The sequence below is a fragment of the Pristiophorus japonicus genome, chromosome 10 (assembly GCF_044704955.1).
Source record: "Pristiophorus japonicus isolate sPriJap1 chromosome 10, sPriJap1.hap1, whole genome shotgun sequence".
NCBI lineage: Eukaryota > Metazoa > Chordata > Chondrichthyes > Pristiophoridae > Pristiophorus > Pristiophorus japonicus.
The window spans coordinates 222,070,917-222,090,689 of NC_091986.1; the positions used below are offsets into that span (position 1 = coordinate 222,070,917).

The window sequence follows — 19,773 nt, forward strand, 5'->3', positions numbered from 1 at the left end:
CTAGCTAGAGGGTGCTATACATTATATCAATCCCTCCTAGTCAACATGTGGACCATTTCCCATATCTCGGGACCTCTTATCAACAAAGAGCAGACATTGATGCAGAGATTCAACATCGCCTCCAGTGCGCCAGTGCAGCCTTCGTCTGTCTGAGAAAAAGAGTGTTTGAAGACCAGGCCCTCAAATCTACCACCAAGCTCATGGTCTACAGGGCTGTAGTAATACCCGCCCTCCTGTATGGCTCAGAGACATGGACGATGTAACATAGAAACATAGAAATAGGTGCAGGAGCAGGCCATTCAGCCCTTCTAGCCTGCACCGCCATTCAATGAGTTCATGGCTGAACATGAAACTTCAGTACCCCCTTCCTGCTTTCACGCCATACCCCTTGATCCCCCGAGTAGTAAGGACTTCATCTAACTCCCTTTTGAATATATTTAGTGAATTGGCCTCAACTACTTTCTGTGGTAGAGAATTCCACAGGTTCACCACTCTCTGGGTGAAGAAGTTTCTCCTTATCTCGGTCCTAAATGGCTTACCCCTTATCCTTAGACTGTGACCCCTGGTTCTGGACTTCCCCAACATTGGGAACATTCTTCCTGCATCCAACCTGTCCAAACCCGTCAGAATTTTAAACGTTTCTATGAGGTCCCCTCTCACTCTTCTGAACTCCAGTGAATACAAGCCCAGTTGATCCAGTCTTTCTTGATAGGTCAGTCCCACCATCCCGGGAATCAGTCTGGTGAATCTTCGCTGCACTCCCTCAATAGCAAGAATGTCCTTCCTCAAGTTAGGAGACCAAAACTGTACACAATACTCCAGGTGTGGCCTCACCAAGGCCCTGTACAACTGTAGCAACACCTCCCAGCCCCTGTACTCAAATCCCCTCGCTATGAAGGCCAACATGCCATTTGCTTTCTTAACCGCCTGCTGTACCTGCATGCCAACCTTCAATGACTGATGTACCATGACACCCAGGTCTCGTTGCACCTTCCCTTTTCCTAATCTGTCACCATTCAGAAAATAGTCTGTCTCTCTGTTTTTACCACCAAAGTGGATAACCTCACATTTATCCACATTATACTTCATCTGCCACGCATTTGCCCACTCACCTAACCTATCCAAGTCACTCTGCAGCCTCATAGCATCCTCCTCGTAGCTCACACTGCCACCCAACTTAGTGTCATCCGCAAATTTGGAGATACTACATTTAATCCCCTCGTCTAAATCATTAATGGACAATGTAAACAACTGGGGCCCCAGCACAGAACTCCGCGGTACCCCACTAGTCACTGCCTGCCATTCCGAAAAGTACCCATTTACTCCTACTCTTTGCTTCCTGTCTGACAACCAGTTCTCAATCCACGTCAGCACACTACCCCCAATCCCATGTGCTTTAACTTTGCACATTAATCTCCTGTGTGGGACCTTGTCGAAAGCCTTCTGAAAGTCCAAATATACCACATCAACTGGTACTCCTTTGTCCACTTTATTGGAAACATCCTCAAAAAATTCCAGAAGATTTGTCAAGCATGATCTCCCTTTCACAAATCCATGCTGACTTGGACCTATCATGTCACCATTTTCCAAATGCGCTGCTATGACATCCTTAATAATTGATTCCATCATTTTACCCACTACTGAGGTCAGGCTGACCGGTCTATAATTCCCTGCTTTCTCTCTCCCTCCTTTTTTAAAAAGTGGGGTTACATTGGCTACCCTCCACTCGATAGGAACTGATCCAGAGTCAATGGAATGTTGGAAAATGACTGTCAATGCATCCGCTATTTCCAAGGCCACCTCCTTAAGTACTCTGGGATGCAGTCCATCAGGCCCTGGGGATTTATCGGCCTTCAATCCCATCAATTTCCCCAACACAATTTCCCGACGAATAAAGATTTCCCTCAGTTCCTCCTCCTTAATAGACCCTCTGACCACTTTTATATCCGGAAGGTTGTTTGTGTCCTCCTTAGTGAATACTGAACCAAAGTACTTGTTCAATTGGTCTGCCATTTCTTTGTTCCCCGTTATGACTTCCCCTGATTCTGACTGCAGGGGACCTACGTTTGTCTTTACTAACCTTTTTCTCTTTACATACCTATAGAAACTTTTGCAATCCGCCTTAATGTTCCCTGCAAGCTTCTTCTCGTACTCCATTTTCCCTGCCCTAATCAAACCCTTTGTCCTCCTCTGCTGAGTTCTAAATTTCTCCCAGTCCCCAGGTTCGCTGCTATTTCTGGCCAATTTGTATGCCATTTCCTTGGCTTTAATACTATCCCTGATTTCCCTTGATAGCCACGGTTGAGCCACCTTCCCTTTTTTATTTTTACGCCAGACAGGAATGTACAATTGTTGTAATTCATCCATGCGGTCTCTAAATGTCTGCCATTGCCCATCCACAGTCAACCCCTTAAGTATCATTAGCCAATCTATCTTAGCCAATTCATGCCTCATACCTTCAAAGTTACCCTTCTTTAAGTTCTGGACCATGGTCTCTGAATTAACTGTTTCATTCTCCATCCTAATGCAGAATTCCACCATATTATGGTCACTCTTCCCCAAGGGGCCTCGCACAATGAGATTGCTAATTAATCCTCTCTCATTACACAACACCCAGTCTAAGATGGCCTCCCCCCTAGTTGGTTCCTCGACATATTGGTCTAGAAAACCATCCCTTTTGCACTCCAGGAAATCCTCCTCCACCGTATTGCTTCCAGTTTGGCTGGCCCAATCTATGTGCATATTAAAGTCATGTATAGAAGGCACCTCAAGTCGCTGGAGATATATCACCAACAATGACTCCACAAGATCCTGCAAATCCCCTGGGAGCACAGGCGTACCAACATCAGTGTCCTCGACCAGGCTAACATCTCCAGTAATGAAGCACTGACCACACTTGATCAGCTTTGCTGGGCAGGCCATATAGCTCGCATGCCAAATACGAGACTCCCGAAACAAATGCTTTATGCGGAGCTCCTTCATGGTAAACGAGCCAAAGGACGACAGCAGAAATGTTATAAGGACACCTTCAAAGCCTCCCTGGTAAAGTGCGACATCACCACTGACACCTGGGAGACCCTGGCTGCAGACCGCCCGAGCTGGAGAAAGTACATGCAGGAGGGCGTTGAGCTCTTCGAGTCCCAACGCAAGGAGCATGAAGAGGCCAAGTGCAGGCAGCGGAAGGAGCGCGCGGCAAACCAGCCCCACCGCCCCCTTCCCTCAACGAATGTCTGTCCCACCTATAACAGGGTCTGTGGCTCTCATATCGGACAGCTCGGTCATCAAAGAACTCACTTTGGGAGTGGAAGCAAGTCCTCCTCGATTCTGAGGGACTACCTATGATGATGATGATGATGACCTCCTAGCTAGAGGGTGCTATAAATTATATCGATACCTCCTAGCTAGAGGGCGCACTACATTATATCGATACCTCCTAGCTAGAGGGTGCTATACATTATATCGATACCTCCTAGCTAGAGGGCGCGCTACATTATATCGATACCTCCTAGCTAGAGGGTGCTATACATTATATCAATACCTCCTAGCTAGAGGGTGCTATACATTATATCGATACCTCCTAGCTAGAGGGCGCGCTACATTATATCGATACCTCCTTGCTAGAGGGCGCTGTACATTATATCGCTACCTCCTCGCTTGACGGCGCTATACATTATATCGATACCTCCTCGCTAGAGGGCGCTATAAATTATATCTACCTCCGAGCTCGAGGGCGCTATACATTATATCGATACCTCCTAACCAGATGGCGCTGTACATTATATCGATACCTCCTAACTAGAGGGCGCTGTACTTTATATCGATACCTCCTCGCTTGGCGGCGCTATACATTATAGTGATACCTCCTAGCTAGAGGGCGCTCTACATTATATCGATACCTCCTCGCTTGGTGGTGCTATACATTATAGAGATACCTCCTAGCTAGAGGGCGCTCTACATTATCTCGTTACAGTGGCCTCTGTTGGAGAGGGTGAGGCGGTACATGTAAAAATCGCTCCATTCACCACCGCCAACAGAGCCTTACCCCGACACTCAGTCTGCTGCAGATTTGCCTGCCCTATAGAATCACAGAATAACACAGCGCAAGAGGAGGCCATTCGGCCCATTGTTCCTGTGCCGGCTCTTTGAAAGAGCGATCCAATTAGTCCCACTCCCCCCATCACTTTCCTTTGCAAGTATTTATCCAATTACCTTTTGAAAGTTACAATTGAATCTGCTCCCACCGCCCTTTCAGGCAGCGCTTTCCCGATCAAAACAACTCGCTGCGTAAAAACATCTGCCCTCCGGTACTTTTGTCAATTATTATCAATCTGTGTCCCTCTGGTTACCGACCCTCCTGGCCCCGGGAACAGTTTCTCCCTCTATACTCGATCGAAGCCCCTTATGATGTTGAAGGCCTCTATCAAATCCCTCCTTAACCTTCTCTGCTCTGAGGACAAAATGCAAAATAAAAATAAAATCAACAGTTAGAATTGAAACGAGCAGAGCTGACAATAAACGCCTTATCCCAGTGAGGTGGGTGTCGCCAGCGCAGTGTGCTGAACTCCACTAATTTACAGTATGTTGCTGAACAAGTTTTACAATTGGCCTCAAGCAGAGCAGGTTCCAGAAAGCACAATAAGCTGGGCTTTGTGGAGAGACAGTAATCTGGGACAAAACTAGTTGGTCCTCGGAAAAATATGGGTCAATAAATGAAAGCCAGCCCAAATTTGTTAAAGGCAAATCGTGTTTGACTAACTCGATCAAGTTATTTGATAAAGTAACGGAGAGGGTTGATGAGGGTGATGGCTTAAGGGGAGATTTGATCAAGGTGTTGAAAATGTGTTTGATGGAGTAAATAAGGAGAAACAGTTTCCAGTGACGGGAGGGTCAGTAACCAGAGGGACACAGATTGACGATAATCGGCGATGGAACCAGAGGGGGAGATGGGGAGAATGTTTTTACGCAGCGAGTTGTTGTGATCGGGAACGCATTGCCTGAAAGGGTGGTGGGAGCAGATTCAATAGTAACTTTCAAACGGGAATTGGATAAATAGAAACATAGAAAATAGGTGCAGGAGCAGGCCATTCGGCCCTTCGAGCCTGCACCACCATTCAATATGATCATGGCTGATCATGCAACTTCAGTTCCCCATTCCTGCTTTCTCTCCATACTCCTTGATCCCTTTAGCCGTAAGGGCCACATCTAACCCCCTTTTGAATATATCTAATGAACTGGCCTCAACAACTCTCTGTGGCAGAGAATTCCACAGGTTCACAATTCTCTGAGTGAAGCAGTTTCTCCTCATCTAGGTTCGAAATAGCTTACCCCTTGATAGAGAATTCAAACAGGCTGCATTCAGACAGGCTGTGAGAATAAACAGACTTCCCAGTCAGAGCTGCTATGTGAGTGGGAGCATGTTGCATTAAGTCATTAATCAACTTGACATTTTAGGACCTTTGGTAGCGAGCCAATTAAAGGTTAACAGAATAGCAATTGAGCCAATAAGGTCAAAGAAGGCGCGTTCTTTTCTGTAAACTGATCAGGTATATGAACAGCCATTTTATACATGTGGTCTCAGTAAGACAAAGGAACTGGCAATCAGCCAGAAACTTGCTGCTGCCAGAATAAAAGTTATGTTAAAACTACAACCGAAAATTAAGAGATCTAACAATTTTGGCGTCATGAAAAGGATCGCTGAGGGAAGAAACTGAATTTTGGACATCGGACCTACATACTGAGGTAAGGACTCCTCTTTATAAAAGTCCTCGGTCAAAAGTCTAAATTCGCCTCTCCTTCTACGCGATTTCGAAAGCCTCCGGTTTGCGAACCCTCCGGTTGGTAGTCGGCTCGAGCTCCCATAGACGTCTAAACTTCGGCGGTGTGTTAGTTAATTAATCACCGACCCACTGATCGGCTGGAAAGCCTACGACTCGAGACCCCAGTAAAGAAATCAGTATTATGGCAGCAGGAGATAAGAGCAAAGAATTGCCTACAACTGTTAAACGTGGGCAGGTACCACCTGAACTTTCGATAGATGAAATCCTCCAACAGTTGAAAGAATACATAGAGCAACAATTCGACTTATCTAAAACCTGTATTAAGATCGAACAAAAGTACGGAACCTCCAAAGGACAATGGTCCTTGGATGAGATTAAAAGGGTCTGGGGAAAAACGACCCGTATGAAATGTCATGTATCTTACATTATTATATATAACTGTATCCTAACATGCTATACATGACTGTAATAAGATATGACCTGTAACCACCAGCATACCTTACCACCAGGGGTGTACTTGCAAGAGACAGGTATATAAGGACATGTCTCAGGCAAGTGCAGCATTCCAGAGCTGTGAAATAAAGGTGCAGGTCCAGAGTGACCTTGATTCACTACATGCCTCGTGTGAATCTGTACTGAGGGGACAGGACTTTACAGTGGCGACGAGTTATGGGATTACAGAATCCACAGAATGGCGAACAATGGATCAGATGAAAAGTACAATGCGAGAGACAATTGGGAGGACTTTATAGAAAGGCTCCAGCAAAGCTTTGTAACCAAAGACTGGTTAGGTGACGATAAGGCAAACAAGAGAAGAGCCTATTTCTTGACCAGTGGCTCGAAAACATACGCTTTAATGAAGGATCTGTTGGCACCCGAGAAACCATCAAGCAAGTCGTTTGAAGAATTGAGCACACTGGTAAGCGACCACCTGAAGCCAGCGAGCAGCCTACACATGGCCAGACACAGGTTCTACAACTACAGACGCTGTGTGGGCCAGAGCATACCCGACTTCGTGGCGGAACTTCGGAGGTTGGCTAGTTTATGTGAGTTCTCCGATGAACTGAGGAGAGAAATGCTGAGAGACTTTTTCATTGAAGGAATAGGCCACGCAGGCATATTCCGAAAGCTCATAGAGACCAAGAACCTGACCTTAGAGGCAGCAGCACTGGTTGCACAGACATTCTTGGTCGGGGAAGAAGAAACAAGGTTGATTTACAATGCAGGTACGACAACTAACGAAATATCGGAACAAGAATTTCACAGCACTAAACAAGCTGCTACCCCCACACACAGACAAAACCGGGAGAACAGGCTCTCGACAGGAGGCAGAAGCCATCAAGGGCCACAGGAACGGCCGTTCACACCTCATCAACCCACAATGTGAGCAATCAACTACAAACTGAGAGAAGCTCAAGAGAGATCAGCCAGACGCAGCTCATTCTTTGGGAACACTTTGAACAATGGAACAGGTCTGTGCTGGAGGTGTGGGGGTGGGCGCTCGTCAAGGGGATGTCGATTTCAGCAGGCTGTTTGCAGAAATTGTGAATATACAGGGCATTTGGCCCGCATGTGCAAAAAAACGGCAGCTCTGCTGGTAGACAAATCGGATGGGTCGGAAAGCGGACCAGAAGATGGTGGGGACAGTACCCGGGACACTGATGTACAGCGGGTCAACACAATCAATGGCCGCTGCTCCTACAACAGGACGTCTCCTATAATGATGAGAGTCCTACTCAACGGGATATCTGTCAACATGGAGCTGGATACGGGAGCGAGTCAATCTCTCATGGGCGCTCAACAATTTGAACATCTGTAGCCGCATAAAAGAGACAGACCAAAACTCACAAGGGTCGACACCAAACTAAGGACCTATACCAAAGAAATCGTACCAATCCTCGGCAGCGCCATGCTCTCTGTCACACACAAAGGGACAGTGAACCGACTTCCCCTGTGGATTGTCCCTGGAGACCCCCCAGCACTGCTGGGGAGAAGCTGGCTGGCAAAACTAAACTGGAAATGGGATGGTGTCCATGCCATGTCATTAGAGGAATGGACCTCCTGCTCAACAGTTATAAAGCGATTTGAACATCTCTTTCAGCCAGGTGTGGGCATTTTCAAAGGGGCCAAAGTCAAAATCTACATCACACAGGATGCTAGACCGGTCCATCACAAGGCCAGAGATGTATCCTATGTGATGAGGGAAAAGATTGAACACGAACTAGACAGGCTACTGTGGGAAGGCATTATATCACCTGTGAAATTTAGCGACTGGGCAAGTCCCATCGTCCCAGTCATGAAGCCTGATGGATCCATACGAATCTGTGGGGACTACAAATCTACCATAAACAGAGTCTCCCTACAGGACCAGTACCCGCTGCCCAGAGTGGAGGACTTATTTGCCACATTGGCTGGAGGTAAACTTTTCTCAAAATTAGACCTCACATCTGCGTATATGATGCAAGAATTGACCGAGGAATCCAAGCTACTCATCACCATCAACACATATCGAGGCCTTTTCATGTACAATCGATGCCCATTCGGCATCAGGTCAGCAGCTGCCATATTCCAGCGCAACATGGAGAGTCTGCTCAAGTCCATCCCGGGGACGGTTGTATTTCAAGACAACATACTTATCACAGGCAGGGACACCGATGCCCATCTCCATAATTTGGAGGAAGTACTAAAGTGGTTGGATCGGGTAGGCCTACGAGTCAAGAAATCCAAGTGCCTGTTTCTCGCACCCGAGGTTGAATTTTTGGGCAGAAGGATTGCCGCTGATGGAATCCGCCCAACAGAGTCCAAAATAGAAGCAATTCGCCTGGCACCCAGGCCCCGGAATGTCTCAGAATTGCACGCCTTTCTCGGGCTACTCAATTACTTTGGGAACTTTATGCAGAACTTAAACACACTGCTGGAGCCTCTCCATGCGCTACTCAGGAAGGGGTGCGATTGGTTTTGGGGGGACGCCCAGTAACTCGCCTTCAATAAGGCACGCAACCTTCTGTGTTCCAACAGTGTTTTGACTTTCTTTGACCCAGGTAAAAAGCTAGTTCTCACATGCGATGCATCAGCGTATGGGGTCGGGTGCATTTTACAACATGTCAATAGTGCGGGCAAATTACAACCCATAGCTTATGCCTCCAGGTCACTTTTGCGGGCGGAGCGTGGGTACGGAATGGTAGAGAAGGAGGCGCTCGCGTGCGTGTACGGTGTCAAAAAGATGCACCAATACCTTTTCGGGGCCATGTTCGCGTTAGAAACTGACCACTAGCCCCTCACGTCCCTCCTATCTGAGAGCAAGGCAATAAACGCCAACGCCTCGGCGCGAATTCAACGGTGGGTGCTCATGCTGGCATCCTACGACTATACCATAAGCACAGACCAGGCACAGACAACTGTGCCGACGCGCTCAGCAGGCTACCCCTGGTGACCACGGAAGGGTCTGACAAACAGGACTGTGAGATAGTCATGGCAATCAATGCCTTTGAGTCCACAGGTTCGCCCATGACGGCTCACCAAATCAGAGCCTGGACGGCCAGCGACCCCACGTTATCCTTAGTAAAAAGATGTGTCCTAACCGGTGACTGGGCAGAGGCTCGCGAAGCCTGCCCCGAGGAATTTAAACCCTTTCACAGGCGCATGCATGAGCTATCACTACAAGCAGACTGCCTGATGTGGGGCAGCCGAGTAGTCATGCCTCTGCGAGGCAGAGAGGCATTTGTTCTGGAGCTCCACCGCGAGCACCCGGGGATCATTCTTATGAAGGCCATAGCCAGATCTCACGTCTGGTGGCCTGGTATTGACGCGGACTTGGAGCTCTGCGTCCGAAGGTGCACCATTTGTGCCCAACTCAGCAATGCCCCAGGGAGGCTCCACTGAGCCCCTGGCCCTGGCCTACCAAACCGTGGTCGCGGGTGCACGTAGACTATGCGGGCCCATTAATGGGCAAAATGTTCCTCGTAGTTGTAGATGCATTTTCAAAGTGGATCGAATGCACCATTTTAAACTCAAGCACAACCTCCACCACTGTGGAGAGCCTCGCAACCATGTTTGCAACGCATGGAATCCCTGACATATTGGTCAGTGACAATGGTCTGTGCTTCACCAGCGCAGAATTCCAAGACTTTATAATTGATCACGGCATAAATCACATCAAGACGGCACCGTTCAAGCCGGCCTCCAACGGCCAGGCGGAGATAGCAGTGCAAATCATTAAACAAGGCATGCTTAAAATCCAAGGTCCCACACTGCAGGGTCGCCTGTCGCGACTGCTGCTGGCATACAGATCTCGTCCGCACTCACTAACTGGGATCCATCCCCCCACCCGTGCAACTGTTGATGAAAAGGACTTTAAAAACAAGGCTCTCATTAATCCTCCCAGACATGCACGAAATCGTTGAGGCAAAGCGCCGTAAGCTGACTGAGTACCATGACAGAAATTCGAGGGGGAGATGGAATGAGATAGGGGACAAAGTGTTTGTACTAAACTATGGCAGGGGTCCCAAATGGCTTGCAGGGACAGTAACAGGAAAGGAAGGAAACCGGCTACTGGTAGTACAAATGGACAATGGCAAAACCTGCTGGAGGCATGTAGACCAAGTCAAAATCAGATTTACCAACACCACTGCGGAACCAGAGGCAGACTACAATGTGGAACTCGCACCACACCTGGTGGACAGACAGAGGGAACAACCTGAGGAAAGGGCAATCCCAACAGACAGCCCAGGCGAGTCAACAACAATCACACCAATCGAAACAGACAGCCCAGGTGAGATATCAGCAACCACACCCAAAGCAAAACAGACACCAAGGCAAACAACTGAACCACAACTCAGACGCTCCACGCGAGAACATAGACAACCTGAGAGACTGAACCTATAAAGACAATAAGACCTTGGGGGAGGGTGATGTCATGTATCTTACATTATTATGTATAACTGTATCCTAACATGCTATACATGACTGTAATAAGATATGACCTGTAACCACCAGCATACCTTACCACCAGGGGTGCACTTGCAAGAGACAGGTATATAAGGACAGGTCTCAGGCAAGTGCAGCATTCAGAGTGACCTTGACTTCACTACATGCCTCGTGTGAATCTGTATTGAGGGGACAGGACTTTACATGAAAAATAAAGAGCGAATCAGATGGTCCCTAGCCATGAAACCCGTTCCCAACATGATCGAGAACTGACCAGTACAAAGGACCAATTGCAAGCGGTTTGTGAACAGCTGCGACAGAAAAAGCTTGAAAATGAAAAGTTGGAAGTGGAAGTTAAAGATCTTAAAGGTGAAATTAAAGAATGGAAAAAATTATTAGGTCAAGAGACAGTAATAGGAAAAGGAAAATGTATCGGTCAATTCCCAGGGTACCCATGTTTGGATAAATTAAAAGCGCAAACCCGAAGACACGACCGAGGAATAGATGCGGTTTCTGAATCCTTCGACAATACAGTGTCGGAGGAGGATGAAGAATTAGGGGTGCGCTTTGCCCCGTTTAAAAAAAGACGAGTTGTAGTCAAATCAGAAGAGACTGCGGATGAGGGCGGAACCAAAAAAACGAGGAAAAGGGTGTATGGAGAATATTTAGTTCATGATCCGGCAGACCCAGAGAAAATTGATAAATGGTCCAAGGAATTGCCCAATCCAAAGAAAGGGGGAGTGAAAAAGTGGGACCAATTGGACCGCTTAAGAAATATATATCATCTTCATCCCTTGGACGGAGTGCAAATTTTGACCATAATGGTGCCAAAAACACAGGGAAGAAAATTGCACGACAAGGTAGAAGAAGCTTTGGGGCAGGATGATCAAGAATTAGACGCAGGATGGGAGGCGATTAAACACTGGCTGCAAGCCTTCAGTCCAGCTAAGAGAGACTGGGGAAAAATTGCAGCCTGCCAACAGAAAGGAACAGAGGAGGTCCTGGAGTATGACGAGCGGTTTAGATGCATGTGGCTAGAACATTCGGGTATGAATAATACGGATGAGGAAATGGATGAACAAGTGTTTGGACCCCTGAAAGCAGCTTTCGTGGCAGGTCTAAAGCCAGAACTGTCCAAAATGCTTAAGGTAGTGTTACCGGGCTGGGAAGGTAGAGGAACTAGCTTTGCAGCATTGGTGGATCGATGTAACCAATTAGAACGGGATATGGGAGCTAAAGTCCGAGCTGTCCAGGCTATGGGATGGAAATCCCAGGATTCCGATAAACAGTCATTAGCAAAATTACCCGGAAAATGTCATTATTATGGGAAAGAAGGTCACTGGGCCAAGACGTGCAGGGCAAAACAGCAAGGTCGTGGCCGGGGAAGAGGACGCAGCCAGGGATACAATTCAGCCAACAAGCCGGGCTTGTCATAGGATAACGACCTTATAGAAGCATTTAAGCGACTGACAATACAATAGAAGGAGTTACTTGGGATAGCAAAAAACGATTAGAGCCCGCCCTGGCCCCCCTCCTCGCATTAATACAACAAAGGGGAGATGGGCTATATATAACTGTGAGGGTGGGTGATAAGGATGTGGACTGTCTTTTAGACACAGGGGTGGAATTCAAATGCTTACCCCTACAATATGGAGACACCTTGCCGTTGGATGGTAGGGCACGTACAGCCTATGGAGTTGGAGGCCATAAAATGGAAATTAAAAGGACACCACCAATACTTATCGGGCTGGGTCCACATGAACTAACCACGCCGGTCTGGATAGGCCCAGTAGATCAACCCCTTTTGGGAATGGATGTTCTAATCTAAGTAGATTCATCGTTGCATTTTGAGGATGGTCGGGTGACATGGTCAATTAGAACTTTGAAGAAAAAGGAATTGAAGGAATACCTGATATGGGCTAAAGATAAGAACGATTGTGGCCTACTCCAGATGAAGCCTGTGGCATTTACAGGGACCAAGCCTCCATGTACTAAACAGTATCCCATCAGTCCAACTGCCATCGCGGGAATCTTACCGGTTATTCAGCAATTGGAGAAACAAGGGGTGCTTATTAAAACACATAGCTCCTCCAATAGTCCCGTGTGGCCGGTTCAAAAATGTAATGAGACTTGGCGTTTGACTGTCGATTATAGGAAAGCTAACCAGTGTATTGATCAAAAAGCTCCTTTGGTCGCAGATCCCTCCACCATTTTTAATGCCCTCAAACCGGAACATAAATATTTCTCGGTTATAGATATGGCCAACGGATTTTGGTCGGTGCCTCTGGCACCGGAGGTTCGACAGTGGTTTGCTTTCACGGTCCAAGGACAACAGTATACTTGGACCCGATTACCGCAGGGTTTCCACAACAGCCCTACAAAGCCATTTGCGAGAATTACCTCCCCTGTCATCCACAGTCATCCAATATGAAGACGATCCCAGGAGTCTGGGTGTATGTGAAAAAGTAACATAAAGAATCTCGGCCTTTTGGCTAAGATCTGCATAACTAACCTGACCAGCCACCATGACCTCCGGGTGGTTTCTCCCTGGTCAGGAAGGTATATGCTTACATTTTTGTAAACAGGAGGTGGGTGGGATGGCTTGACCCATCCACCTCCACGGAGGTGTGTGGGGGACCTGACCCATCCACCTCCATGGCACGAACCTGGTATTGCAGTACTTCCAGGAACGGTGCAGTGGCTCTAGGCCTTTTGGCTAAGAGCATTGGCGCAGAGTGATCCTTGACTGGTGCAGGGTGACCTCTGGCGTTTGTGACTTGACAAAGAATTGGAAACGATTGGCTACGAATTTATTTTAAAAAAAAAAATTAAAAAAAAAGTAACATAAAGAACCTTTGAGTGCCAAGTGCGAGGGACCTTACCAAGTGTTATTGACCACCTAGGCAGCTGTTAAAGTCCAAAGAAAGAAAGCCTGGATCCACGCCTCACACATTAAACGAGCACCCGTAACTGAAGCTGAAACCTAATAAGGACAATTACTTTTTGCCAAAATGTATAAATTTACTGTATTACTGACTGTAGGTATTCTAGGCATAGGCCTACTTCTTACTAGCCGACCCTCTGCACCAAAGGGAAATAGTAGGGTAGCAAGGGAATTACATGTAAATACCTTTTTATATATGTCATACATTTATGCCAAACAAGATAACATTTCTAGTTGTTGGGTGTGTGCGCATATTCCTATTCACTCAAAGGGAGGGATTCCCTTGAGGCCAGTTCCCTTGAATATCTCGGAAATGGCTGAGTGGATAATTAATCAAAACAAAACAGGCAATGCGTTTCAGAATACGGAAGCCTGGGCACGTAAATGGAAGTCAGCAGGTTACAATCTCACTACCTTTGAAGGGGGATACTAACCGTGGTACAATAATTCCAAACGGCCCCCATTTTTTGTTATCACTAATACAACGGGAATAGAAGACCGGGGGAATCAGTCTGTCTGATTAGAAACATCAAAGGAGGCCAAAATATGGGGCATAGTAACTGCTCCCGGAATTATAATGTAATCAAGCCACGGAACCGTCCAAACTGGGCCGACATGGGAGTTTTTAATGTAACGGGGATTCTGAATAAAACAGATGGAAAAGCCTGGACAGGCCCCGGAGTGTTGCTGACAAAGAAACAGCTAACATTCATTGCCTATTATGGCACCTATTGGGTGTGTGGTCACAAGGCCTACCCTTGGCTGCCCCAGAATTGGATGGGATCCTGCTATTTAGCCTACATTGTGCCTTATATTTATCATATAAAGTCACTGTCGGAACATTTACACCGTCCTAAGAGAGCTATCACAGAAACAGAGAGGTTCTTTGCCATTCTGATCCCCAGGTATGGGACCGCCAAACTGGCAAGGGAATCCATTAACATGGCATTCGTTGTGGAACGAGTAGCCAATGATACCTCAGAGGCCCTCGTTAAAATCAATGCAGAAATGGTAGCAATCCGCACAGTAGCCCTACAGAATAGACTGGCCCTTGACTACATCCTGGCTGAAAAGGGAGGTACTTGCACCCTACTCGGAACTGAGTGTTGCACATATATCCCAGATAGCTCCGAAGAAATTACCCACTTAGCGGAGCATATCCAAAAAGAGGTAGAAAAACTTAAGCAACCCCCATCATTCACTTTGTGGAGCGGAGCCACTGAATGGCTAAGTTCAATAGGAACTTCATTGGTGGAAGGTTTAATTCTATTCGTTGTAATTATTTTACTTTTATATTGTTTGTTTATGTTGATTAAATGTTGTTGCGACCAGGCGGCTGTAGCTGCTGTCCCGCAGGTGAGACACCTTGCAGGTCCCAGCAGACCGTCTGTACGTGGCACAGGGGTATGTTATGCTTAAGGGAAGGTTGTTTACTGGTTGAATTAAGATATTGATTTGGATTAAATTGGAATAAGGTTAATTAAGCTACTAAAACCAGACTTCCATTGTGGCCACGATGGAATTCGGGTTGGTGTAAATTTGTGTGGAAGCGACTAGTCCGGACATGTGGCAAAACACATCAACAAATTTTAGAAGGAAACTCTATTAACATGTATGAAATTATTTTGTAGAATGTTTAACCAGTGATTCCTGATGTTTTATGATTCAGTTTGTGAAAGAATCAAAGGGGGGATTGATAGAGAATTCAAACAGGCTGCATTCAGATAGGCTGTGAGAATAAACAGACTTCCCAGTCAGAGCTGCTATGTGAGTGGGAGCATGTTGCATTAAGTCATCAATCAACTTGACATTTTAGGACCTTTGGTAGTGAGCCAATTAAAGGTTAACAGAATAGCAATTGAGCCAATAAGGTCAAAGAAGGCGCGTTCTTTTCTATAAACTGATCAGGTATATGAACAGCCATTTTGGCCATGTGGTCTCAGTAAGACAAAAGAACTGGCAATCAGTCAGAAGCTTGTTGCTGCTGCCAGAATAAAAGTTATGTTAAAACTACAACCGGAGTTCACATTTCATTGAAAATTAAGAGATCTAACACCCCTTATCTTTAGACTGTGACCCCTGGTTCTGGACTTCCTCAACATCGGGAACATTCTTCCTGCATCTAACCTGTCCAATCCCATCAGAATTTTATATGCTTCTATGAGATCCCCTGTCATTCTTCTAAACTCCAGTGAATATAAGCCGAGTCGATCCAATCTTTCTTCATATGACAGTCCTGCCATCCCGGGAATAGAAACATAGAAACATAGAAAATAGGTGCAGGAGTAGGCCATTCAGCCCTTTGAGCCTGCACCACCATTCAATAAGATCATGGCTGATCATCCACCTCAGTACCCCTTTCCTGCTTTTTCTCCATACCCCTTGATCACTTTAGCCATAAGGGCCGTATCTAACTCCCTCTTGAATATATCTAACGAACTAGCCTCAACAACTCTCTGCGGTAGACAATTCCACAGGTTAACAACTCTCTGAGTGAAGAAATTTCTCCTCATCTCGGTGCTAAATGGCTTACCCCTTATCCTTAGACTGTGACCCCTGGTTCTGGACTTCCCCAACATCGGGAACATTCTTCCTACATCTAACCTGTCCAATCCCGTCAGAATCAGTCTGGTGAACCTTCGCTGCACTCCCTCAATAGCAAGAATTGCAATACTTGAAAAGGAGAAATTTGCCTTGCTGTGGGGAAAGAGCGGGGGGAGTGGGACTGATTGGATCGCTCTCTCACAGAGCCGGCACAGGCTCGATGGGCCGAATGGCCTCCTCCTGTGCTGTATGATTCTATCTCACTTTCTGAATACTTTTCAGAAATAAGAAAGGGCACAGCCAATTAAATACTTTTGAAGTGTTGTGATGTGGGGAACATTAGCCAATTTGCATGCAGCAAGATCCTGACAATCAGCAAATGAGCGCAATGACCTGTTTCAGTAGTTTTAGCCAACTTCTTGACTTCTCTGCAGCTTTGACACGGTCGACAGCACCATCCTCCACCAACCAACAGTGCAGAGCTCCCTCAGTACCGCCCCTCCGACAGTGCAGCACTCCCTCAGTACTGCCCCTCCGACAGTGCAGCGCTCCCTCAGTAATGCCCCTCCGACAGTGCGGCGCTCCCTCAGTACTGCCCCTCCGACAGTGCAGCGCTCCCTCAGTACTGCCCCTCCGACAGTGCGGCGCTCCCTCAGTACTGCCCCTCCGACAGTGCGACACTCCCTCAGTACTGCCCCTCCGACAGTGCGACACTCCCTCAGTACTGCCCCTCCGACAGTGCGGTGCTCCCTCAGTACTGCCCCTCCGACAGTGCGGCGCTCTCTCAGTACTGCCCCTCCGACAGTGCAGTGCTCCCCCAATACTGTACTGAAAGTGTCAGCCTTGATTTTGTGCAAGGACTCGGGAGTGGGACTCTAGGGGTGAATGGCCTCCTCCTGTTTTTAAACGATTCCATTTCGGTGAACATACTGTTATTTTGTGTGTTTTGTATTTTCGCCCTCCTGCTACAGAATTAAAATGTTCGATAGACTCCAAACATATAACTAATGCAGAAGAGTTGTTGTAAAAGCAGTTCCGCCCTCTCCTGCTTTGCATTATAATACCTGTGATAAACACAGTGGCCTCCAGGTGTTTATTACTGTCTCCGTGGAGACAGGTGTGGGATCGATTTACAGGTGAGACAGTGTTATCAGTGTCTGGTTGGTGCTGGGTGTAGTTTCCTGTCACCATCACACTCTCTGGCTCTACCTGTGGATTCTGTTCCCCCCTCCACCTCCATCTTATTTATCTCTTTGATGTCAAACGGGAGCAACTCACAGACGTTCTAAATGAGGCTTCTTGAAAAATGGGCCAGTTACATGAAGAACACAGACAGCATCAGCCAGGAAATCAAACCATCAGGAGCTCAACAGGTGAGAGGGAAACGGGGAGGGAGGGAGGGAGACGGGGTTGTCAAGGTAGATGGAGATGGGGGGAGGGGGAGAGGAGAGGAACAGGGGGTGGGAGAGGAGGTGGGCAAGGGAGATGGAGGAGGGGGAGAGGAGAGGGACGAGGAAGGGAGAGGGACGAGGGAGGGAGAGAGTGATGGAGGGGGGCAGGGGGAGAGAGAGAGGGAGGGGGGCGGGGGGGAGAGGGAGAGAGTGATGGAGGGGGCAGGGAGAGCAAGGGGGGAGAGAGTGATGTAGGGGGCAGGGAGAGGGAGAGAAAGAGGGGGAAGAGGAGATAGTGATGGAGGGGGAGAGAGTGATGGAGGGGGGTAGGGAGAGCGGATGGAGGAGGGAGGAGAGAGAGCGAGAGAGTGATGGGGGGAGGGAGGGAGAGGGTAATGGAGAGGAGAGGGAGAGGGTGTGTGTTTGCTCAGTCTGCCTTGAATCGTGCTGACTCCCATCAACATTCAGTCAGTTCGAGGATCACTTGTAAACAGGTTAAGGAAGCAGGGCGTGACTGGCGATTGGTCAGACGTATATTGCAGCAGCAGTGTCTTTGCTGGGAACTGTTTGGAAGAGTGCAGTGAGGGAGGCAGAAACAATAACCCCGGGGGTATTTGCAATGCAGAGAGGGAGGGGCTTTGACAGAAGCTGTGTTGCAGTTTTAGAGGGTGCTAACTCGCTATTGGAGGGGTAGGGGGTGAAGTGGCTGGTGTTGGCGGGGGGGGAACGGCTGATCACCATTGCTCGTCACGCACAGAGGACTCGTTTACCTCCTCGCCTGTGGTTTAGCATTTAATGACTGCAGGATGATCAGGGCGGGTTTACAAAACGTGTTTGGGGGACACGTCACAGGTAGTGACTCACCGGGTGCGATTGAAGTTGTGAATGTGAACCGGTCTGATCACTGGCCCGTGCTCATTCCTATGCATGAGAAAAGGAACACTAATCTCATTTTCAGTAACTAGTAGGAACAAGCAGGTGACCTTGCATCAGCACATGCCTGCGGCTGGAATTTGCTCACCAGAGAAAGAAACACCTGGCTTTATACAATCATAGAGCGACACAGCACAGAAGGGGGCCATTCGGCCCATCGAGCCTGTGCCCGCTCTGTGAGAGAGCGATCCAATCAGTCCCACTCCCCGCTCTTTCCCCATAGTCCTGTTTAAAAAAAAAACATTATTTTCAAGTATTTATCCAATCCTCCTTTTGAAAGTTACTATTGAATCTGCTTCCGGCTGCCCTTTCAGGCAGTGCGTTCCTGATCACAACATTCACAGCCCCAGGATGGCCCAAAATATTTGACAACCAATGAAGTACTTCTTGGAATTCTCGTTGTCATCATCATCATAGGCAGTCCCTCGAAGCGAGGATGACTTGCTTCCACGCCAAAAAGGGATGCGTTCACAGGTGTTTCAATGAAGGACCTAATATTCCAGATCCCGAACTACATCCTGAAGGGTGGAAGATGCCTGTGCGTGGATTTTTTTAACGTGGTGTGACCGTTGCACACCAGCCACCACACGGGCTTGACAGAGCTAGGTCTTGGTCCAGTGGCAAGGATTACCCAAGACAACTGGAGACCAGCTCTGCTGCACAGACCTAGTGCGCACATATCGCAGTGTGGGCTGGGCCCGTGCTGCCCCTGGGCCCCTGGCCCTGAACTCACGCATCTCCAGGGCCCCCATCACATCCCTCCACAGTCTCTCGCCGCTCCTGTGTACCTGCCCACACTCCAATCACCGACCTGGACCTTGCTGACGTCACAGTTCTGGTTGTAATTCCGTGCAGCAAGCTCCCACAACCAGCAGTGTAACAATAGAAACATAGAAAATAGGTGCAGGAGTAGGCCATTCGGCCCTTCTAGCCTGCACCGCCATTCAATGAGTTCATGGCTGAACATGCAACTTCAGTACCCCATTCCTGCTTTCTCACCATACCCCTTGATCCCCCTAGTAGTAAGGACTTCATCTAACTCCTTTTTGAATATATTTAGTGAATTGGCCTCAACAACTTTCTGTGGTAGAGAATTCCACAGGTTCACCTCTCTCTGGGTGAAGAAATTCCTCCTCATCTCGGTCCTAAATGGCTTACCCCTTATCCTTAGACTGTGTCCCCTGGTTCTGGACTTCCCCAACATTGGGAACATAAATGACCAGGTAATCTGTTTTCTTAAGTGGTGGTGGTTGAGGGA

At 47.7% G+C, this 19,773-nt stretch overlaps 1 protein-coding gene and 1 pseudogene across 1 annotated transcript in view; both read left to right on the forward strand.

Moving 5' to 3' along the window:
• The first annotated feature begins 13,175 nt into the window (after positions 1–13,175).
• Positions 13,176–13,406, forward strand: LOC139275440 (U2 spliceosomal RNA; annotated as a pseudogene).
• A 3,834-nt stretch (positions 13,407–17,240) lies between these two features.
• slc6a7 (solute carrier family 6 member 7) overlaps positions 17,241–19,773 on the forward strand; it is an 86,792-nt gene continuing 84,259 nt past the window's right edge. The window contains exon 1 of the mRNA XM_070891678.1: positions 17,241–17,564. Coding sequence (XP_070747779.1) covers positions 17,481–17,564 — 84 coding nt within the window. The 5' untranslated portion in view covers positions 17,241–17,480. The remainder of the gene's footprint in view (positions 17,565–19,773) is intronic.